We start from the raw sequence: 8,186 nt of genomic DNA, 5'->3' as shown, positions 1-8,186 counted from the left end.
AGCACCTGCACCAACACAAACCCATGTGGTGCCCATTCACTCCAGGCTGGTGTGAGGGGCCCCTAATCCCACACGGCCTGCAAACTCCATACAGCCAACCGAACCAAACCCCACAGGGCCCCCTGAATGGGACTTAAACACCACAGGGCCACCTGTAAGGGGCCAAAATCTCACAGGGCTCCCTAAGCCAGACAGAGCCAGTTACCCTCAGCCCTACGGTGTCCCTAAGCCCCACAAGACTAGCTGCGAGCGACCTTATACTCCAAAGGGCTCTCTAAAGCACACAGACCCAGCAGCAGAGGCTCCCAAACCCCACAGGGCCAGCTGCAGCCGGCCCCTCGATGATCAGCTGCAGGAAACGCTGCATGATCAGCTGCAAGGGACCACAGCTCCACAGGGCTCTCTAAAGCAGACACAACCTGCTGCAACAGGCCTCGGGGCGGGCCTGGCCGAGCCGAACGGGGCCGAGCCGAGCCGGGGCGAGCGGCACTATGATGGCGCAGCGGGCACTCCCGAACCCCTACGCGGACTATGACAAGTCCTTGGCCACCAGCTACTTCGACGCGGCCGGGCGGGTGAGCGGGGCTGGGGTGAGGCGGCTCTGCCCGGGGGATCTGTCCCCAGGCCGTGTAGAGCTGACACCTGTCTGGTTCCAAACGCGGTTCCCCGGGGATGCCCGGTGTACCGATGTCCACCGACGTTGCCTTCACGTTTGGTGGGTTTTCTCTCCACAGCTGACCCCCGAATTCACGCAGCGGCTGAATAACAAAATCAGGGAGCTGCTGCAGCAGATGGAGAAGGGCCTCAGGTCCGCCGACCCGCATGACTGCACCGCGTACACTGGCTGGACAGGTAGGGTCGGGTCCCATGGAGCAGCAGCTCCCTGGAGCTCACCTCTGGATCAGCACCTGGCAGACCGTGGGGTTTGGCCATTGGAATGGTCACGGTAGATCCACGTCAAGAATGGCACTTGTTCTGCATGTTTTAGTCCATTAGAACAAGGGGATGTCTTTCTCTGGACTCCCCATTTTTGAAGTAGGTTTCGTGCTGCAGAGCGAAGAGCTCTGCAAACAGGGCAGGACTGGGTCTAGTCTTGGTTAATAGTGCTGAACTGTTAACACACAACAGAGAAAGTCAACGCTTGCTTGGGATAGGCATGGGAGCCTTCAAAGGGACATGCTTCTAATCTAGCCATGGTGGGGATGATGATGACAAAACCAGTGCTCCATCCACTGCTCCATGAAGTAGGCAGGTGCACATGGTAAGTCATTTACCTGCAAGGAGCCCTTGCATCAGGCAGCAGTGAGCTTAATGGCCTGAGATAATGTCTGTCTTTTCTGTTCGGGCTGTAATTTATCTGATGACCTTGTCTGATTGGAAGATTGCTCCATTCCTATTCCCCAGGTAGTGCCACTCCACTTAGTGAGTGCTAGCTTTGCTCCAGTGCCTGCCAGAAGGAGCAGAAATACTAATGTGAGTATAACAAAGTGTGGAAGCCTTCCTCATACTAACTTGTTTGCAAAGCTTCCAGGAGCTTGTCTTTCTCCTATTCTGCATTTTCAACCTGGTTTTCCTTCCTTGGAAGTGTGCCTTGCCTTTGCCTCCCTGTTTCTACCCACTGGTGCCAAGGAGGGCACACCTTTCTCTGTGGCCCAACTTCAACTTCTGCTGTGTGCTTTGACATCTCTCCTGCCTTCTGTGATGTGCCAGGCCCTATGGAGGGACCCTAGGGTAGTTGAAATTAATCTCATGCTTGCTGCAAGATTTTTTTGGTGCTGCTGCTTTTCTTTTTGCGGTATACTGCAATCACAAATGGCAACTTTCTGCAGTACAATCTGGGTGTGGCTGGCTTGTGTGTGGGTGCAGTGGATCTTAATGCCAACAGTTTGCTTATGAGAGTGGTGTTCAGTGTGTTGGTGCTAAACTAACGTTGCAGCTTGATGACAGCAATGCTAGAAATGCCTGCTTCAAAATTTTAGTAAGGCAGACAGGCACTAAGAGCACTGCAGAGCAGTTCATAAGAAATGCTAGGATGCCAGTATTAAATTCCAGCGTGGGAGAACATTGATTTCATCAGCTGCTGTCTTGGCAGCACTCTGCTCCTGCTGCCAGTGAATTTATACATTTCTGCTGAGTGCTGGCTGATTTCACCTTGGCAGACATGTTCAGTTTTCCAGTCTGTGTGACCCTGCCCTGGGGTCCCCTCTGATGAGAAGCACTGCTATGGTAAAGGTGGTCATGATTGCAGATTGCAGAGTCTGCCTCTGGCCAGAAAATTCAGAAGACAAAGCAGGAGGATAGTTGATGTTAGTACTCTTGGGGAGAAGGAAAACACTTTTCCTCAGAGGCCAGGAGGATAGTTGATGTTAGTACTCTTAGGGAGAAGGAAAACACTTTTCCCCAGAGGCCATATTCCATTTCTGAAGGTTGTCCTAAGGTACTTTGTGTTGGTCAGAGGCCATATTCCATTTCTGAAGGTACTTTGTGTTGAAAAGTGACTGCGGTTATGAAAAAGTGGCTGAGAACTCTAGTTCAGGATTTCAGCTTGTTTTCATTTGGAAGGGAGTTTCTCAAGAGGGATTCTTCTCTTTTCTTCCCATTGATCATTCCTCAATGGGCACACAGCCTTCTTGCCTTGGCTAATAGGAAAAAATCCATGGACAGATTTCCTGGAAGTCACAGCCAGCGTGGTGAAATTTGCAGATGTTACACTATAACTTTGTCACCCTACCTTCCTTTCCAATTCTAGCTATATTAATTTATTCAGAGCTGGTTTCCAGAGACAAAATTAATTGGGCCAAGACAGCAGCTTTTTCCTGTAATTGCTTGTGTAGGAAAGGCTTGTTGAGTATCTCCTCATGTGAATCATTGCCCAGCAGTCTGAAATCAGCCCTCACTCTCGTGGCTGCTAATAAGGGAGATTTGAAATATGGCTCTCTTGGCACAAACTCTGTGAAATGTAACGTGCTTAAGTGTACTACACTGCACTCAGTAATACACAGCATATGCTGGCACTTTACTTTGGGGCTCCTTTCTTTCCCACCACACTTGACAGAACCCTTTTCCCCCAGCGTGCACTCGTGCCAGGGAAGCCATGGCTTCTTGGCACATGAAGTTGAAGCAGGGGGAAGGAAGGACTCAGGTTTTCAGCTCAGAGGCAGTGAAAACACCCTTTGGATCAAGATTATCCAGTGTATGGCTGAATGCCCTCAAAACATATTTTAATCATCTTGTTACATTCTCATTCGGTTCCCCGTAGAGATCAGGATCCCATAGGCAGGCCCTGGTATGTGCCTGGGTACAGACCAGCCTCAGCTGTTGTGTTCTGCTTTGGCTCTTCATCAGTTTAGGGAGGCTGCTGGAAGAGGTTTTTCCCTAATCTGTTTCCCTGTTATCATGGTGTTGACTGAGGGAGGCTAAACTGCTCTAAGCTAATTCTGAGTCAGAAATATTTCAGATCCTGGTAGAAGCACAGCAGCCTCATCCATTTCCAAACAGATTAGCCTGAGGATAGTGAGGGATACCTGGATGCCTGTTGGTGTTTGTGATAATGCAAAAGGCCTTGCTCCAAAGACTGCCTTGACTGGGAGCATAGCTGATGGAAAGTGAGTGGAAGGAGTTCACTCCTGTCATAGGTGACTGCAGAAGCCAGGATGCTCCTGAGCCCAGTGCCTACTGGCCTGTTGCATCCTTCCTGGGTGATGAGGTATATAAGGGAGAGATTCACCTTCCTCCACACTGTGGTAATTAATTTGGAATTTGTTTCCCATTTAAGCATTCCCTTCTCTGGCAATGTCTGAGTCACAGAGGGCCTCTGAAACTGCCCAGTGAGTTCAGCTGGCCTGCCCCATCCACAGCTTTTGGCTGGCCCACTGGCAAGTAGGAACAAGGAGCAGGGCTCAGTTGTCTTTTGAAAGCAAATCCATGTAAGAATGAAATTACAACTGAACCAGTTCATGAAAACTTCTGCAAAAACACTTTTCATTCACTTTAGTGCAATATGTTCGTTTTAACCTCAGAACCCAGAGAATTTACGTCCCTTTTAGTCCTGTTCAGAATAATGGCAATTCTCAGATAATCCCTACAGAACAAGAGAAAGTGAGGCTGCATTTGCTGAGAGATAATAGAGTGCCTTGGGTCACTCACATAAACCACCTTCCTGCCAAATGCTTGGCAGGTAGTTTTTGTGAATTTTCTGTTCTTGGAGATAGTCAGTGTTGGACACGGCCCAGAGCAATGGCATGCAAATCTGAGGTTGACCTTCCTTTCAGAGGGTTGGAGCAGATCACCACTGATCCCTGCTAACCTAACCTGTTGTAGGATTTTGTGAGGGGGTAAAAAGTTTAACAGAAGAAGCTCTGTTACCCAGGGTTTTTGACAGGATAAATGCTTAGGCATTCTGGATAATCAATCATGCAGTCAGAAGAGAAGCTGCAAACTGACTCCCCAGCCAGTTCTGAACGTGGACTTCCAGAGGTGTCTCACTGTTGCATGCAGTGTGGCTTTGGCATGCATTTAGGGGTGCAAGGAGCATCCCATGTGTCTGCACCAGGAGAGATGCTAATTATCCTTTGAGCTGGGCAATAAAGCTGGGCAATCCGTGCTCTTTTACCCCATGCCTGACTTAATAAAATGGCACCAGCTGTCTCACTAGAAACCATCAGGCTTCATCACTGTGCAGAGATAGGATTCTGCTTCTTCCCTCTGTGTTTGACATCTTGCTTTGAGGCTGCTGGCTGATTTACTGCCCGGGTCAGTGCAAGATCTCTGAGATCTTTATAACTCTAGGTGGTTGGTTTGGAACAAAATATCCTCTTGTGGTAACCTCCTTTCCTTGGTAGAAGAAGCACAGCTCAGCTCCTGCTGGGCAAGCAGGCATGTTCAGAACAGTCTAAGGGCATAACTTGCTTGCAAAGCGAACTGCTTGCAGGCCAACAAAAGAGCAAGTCTAAACTTGCAGAGAAGTTGAGGCGCAGCTTCTCTTTGATCAACAGAATGATCATATGGATGAGATTCTCTTTCTGCCTACTGCAGAGCTTTAGCTCACATTTCTGCCTATTGCAGAGCTTCAGGTCACAAGCAAGACCTTACCTGGTATTTCCAGCAGTGCCTGCTCTGTTGAAAGCAATGGTTGCTGAAGTCAGGGCATCAGCACAAGCTGGCTGTAACTCTGGCACAGCTGGCACAATTGTCTGTAACTCCACTGCCCCACTCTAAAGAAATCTCTAATGCAAAGTAGTACCTACCTCTGTACCTACCCTGCAGGAGGGTGAGGGGAGAGAGGTACTGTTTACTGTCCTTCTGAAGGTGTTGAGGCTTTGTGAGGCATGCAGGACTTACTTTGGCCTCCTGATTCCCTGCAGTGAGCAAGCATCTCAGGCATGGACACTCACCTCCTGTGTACTGTCCTTCTGCATGCTGGAGGTGGCTGTTTCAGTCAGCAGAGCCCTGTTGGTCCTTCAGCAGCACGTGTTCAGTGCAGCCCTGTACCATCAAGGACTCTCTGATGCATTCCTCATCTCATTCAGCTCTGCAGCAGGGGCAAGAAGCAAAAAAATTGGACATCTGAGAAACTACAGAGAAAAAGATCCAGTAGTAAATAATCACCAGGGCAAAGCCCAGACATCTTTGGCAGTAGCAGGCCACAGGCAGCCACTGTATGGCAGTTCTGAGTGGAAACAGTCAGAGGTCACAAAATTAGATCACATTTCCAAGTGGAACACTGAACACCAGACCTCCAGGGCACACAACAATGGAGCAGATCCACAGCCTACCTAGCTCCCTGTGTCTGGTGATGCCATGTTTGTGTACCACTTAAAGTATGCCGAACAAACACCCAGTCGGTCAGAAACCTACCCAGTCAGCTGGGGTGTGGAGGGCATTGGAGAGGGAGTGAGGCAGAGCTGTGGAAGAGCTTCTGCAGAGCAGCACTGCCTTAACTGAACCAAGGCCACTGCCTGGATACTCTTGTCTCTGACCTGCACTGCCTCTGAAATACTCTACCTGCACCTCGGCACACAGGTTAATACCAGATATCCCCACCCAGGTGACTGTTTTGTATCCCTCTAAATACACCTGTTAACATTGCCTGTTCATGCTCGTGCCTGCCCTCCTCTGCTGCCTTGTCCCCTCTGGGGCTCACTGATGGCAACTGTAGGACCAGCAAGCTGAAGGCAGCACTGCTTGCGCCCTTCTGATCAGTTTGGGAGGAAGGAGTTCCTTGAGGAATTGTGTTGATTTGGCATGGCCTGATTTATGGTAGCAGGGGAGGGCCACAGGGGTACCTTCTGTGAGAAGCTGCTGGAAGCTTCTACCATGTCTGACAGAGCCAATCTCTGATGGCTCTGAAGATGGAAACACTGCTGGCCCAATGAGAGAGGGTGGTAACACCTCTGTGATGACATATTTAAGAAGAAAATCAAAGCAGAACACAGGCAGTTTTTTCCCCAGGGACAGGGAGGCCCCACAGCTGCCACGATGCTGGCACAGCCTGTGGCAATACAGCGCTGTGGCTGAAAGGGCAGGGCCAGGCTGGCAGCTTCTCCTTCCCAGCACCTCACATGTACAGACACATGAGCCAAACAGAGAGACTGCAGATCACACCTTATGTACCTGTGGGACCTGCACACCTTGATTTTATTTTTAACACCTCTGCACACGAGGAGAGGCGTTAAACAGCACCAGCGCCGCTGTGGCTGCCACTGCCTGCACGATGGCGGCAGGGCTGCCTGGCCAGCACAGAAACGGGATGGGCAATTCCCTGGCATGGAACCTAGATGAGATCAACTTCTTGGTGCTGCAGGATCCTGCAGGAATCTTTGAATTGGTGGGAGTTGTTGACAGTGGTACTACAAGCAGCAGTTTGTCTTCTAGTCAGAAAGGAGGAGGAAGTGAGGACATGTGGGCGAAAGCATGGTCAGTGGAAAGAAAGAGGGGGAGAAGGTGCTCCAAGCACCAGAGCCAAGATTCCTCTGCAGGCTGTGGTGAAGCAGCTGTGCCCCTGTAATGCATGAAGTTCACAGGGAATGCAGAGATCCACTCACAGCCTGTGGGAGAAGTGCTCGTGCCAGAGTGGGTGGATGCCACAGCAAGCTGTGATCCAGTAGAACACCCAAATAGAGCGAGAGGGCTCCGCTTCCAGAGACAGACAGAGACAGGGCCCTTGCTTCCAGACTAGAGCAGCCTGTCTTTAAAAGACTATAGCCTGTGGACAAGTGACCCCTGCCACAACAGTTTTGGAACTACTGTGTCCCGTGGGAGGGACCCCACAGCATAGCTGAGAAAAGACTCCTCTCCCTGAGTGAACAGAAGATGAGGAATGATGACCTGACCATGCCCTGTCTCCCTGTGCTGTCAATGGGAAGGAGGGAGGGGCTGGGGGAAAAAAATGTGTTTTAAAGGTTTATTTTACTTCTCATTTTCCTCCTCTGACTCTGTTAATAATAAATTTACTTTATACCTTTAAATTTGAACCTGTTTTTCCCTTAGAATGTTTTTTTTCTCCCAATCCTTATCTCATCCCATGAGCCCTTTGTTAATTTTTTTTCCTCTCTCCTCTGCCCAACTATGACAGAAGAGGGTGAGCAAACAGCTTTCGTGGCTACCTGGAGTATTGCCAGTATCAAATGACACCAGGAATGAATTGAGAAAACTGGCTTTAGATGCAGTTTATAAGACCTTTCAGTTTTAAGTAAAAGGAAAAGTGAATGTTTTGGGAAAGCAGCTTCATCCTTTAGTACAGGTCAGTGGTTTTTTGGAGTCTTTCCAAAGATGCTTGGGCCTGAGAGAATACGGGGTGAGAAATGTTATAAAACAGGAGAGGCAAAGAAATCAGAGGAAAACAATGGTGAGGTTTACTTTCTAACAACTCAATCCCTGCAGTGGTCTTGGCAGGATACTTATGTGCATAATTAGGGTGGTATGATGGCAGTGGGAATAGAAACTACTTACAAAGCTAAAAGTTCTATATTAAAGCAGATAAGTCAAGAGTGCAAGTTGTGCTCAGACAGCTATCAGGCTAATAAGAGTGTAGAAGATGTGCTAGGTACTAAATAAATCAAGGAGAGTCACTTGACATTTTCTAGTTGGAAAAGGAGGGTTCCCCTTTAAAGATGGGCTTCATATCCACATCTTTACAGACTTGAGTGATGGCACTGTACAGCTGAGCTCTCTCTAGAATTGCTAGC

The 8,186-nt window shown here is 49.1% G+C and overlaps 1 protein-coding gene across 2 annotated transcripts in view; it reads left to right on the top strand.

Annotated features, from left to right (window-relative positions):
* Nucleotides 1-437: 437 nt before the first annotated feature.
* The window catches only part of LANCL1 (LanC like 1), a 20,540-nt gene continuing 12,791 nt past the window's right edge, over nucleotides 438-8,186 (top strand). Inside the window, exons 1-2 of one of the 2 annotated variants that reach the window (XM_005427958.2) lie at nucleotides 438-575; nucleotides 735-852. In XM_005427958.2, coding sequence (XP_005428015.1) covers nucleotides 492-575; nucleotides 735-852 — 202 coding nt within the window. In that variant the 5' untranslated portion in view covers nucleotides 438-491. Of the gene's footprint in view, nucleotides 591-734; nucleotides 853-8,186 lie in introns of both variants that reach the window. The other variant, XM_031062776.1, reaches the window with a different exon arrangement.

The sequence above is a fragment of the Geospiza fortis genome, unplaced genomic scaffold (assembly GCF_000277835.1).
Source record: "Geospiza fortis unplaced genomic scaffold, GeoFor_1.0 scaffold461, whole genome shotgun sequence".
Classification (NCBI taxonomy): domain Eukaryota; kingdom Metazoa; phylum Chordata; class Aves; order Passeriformes; family Thraupidae; genus Geospiza; species Geospiza fortis.
This window is presented reverse-complemented; position numbering and strand designations above follow the sequence as displayed.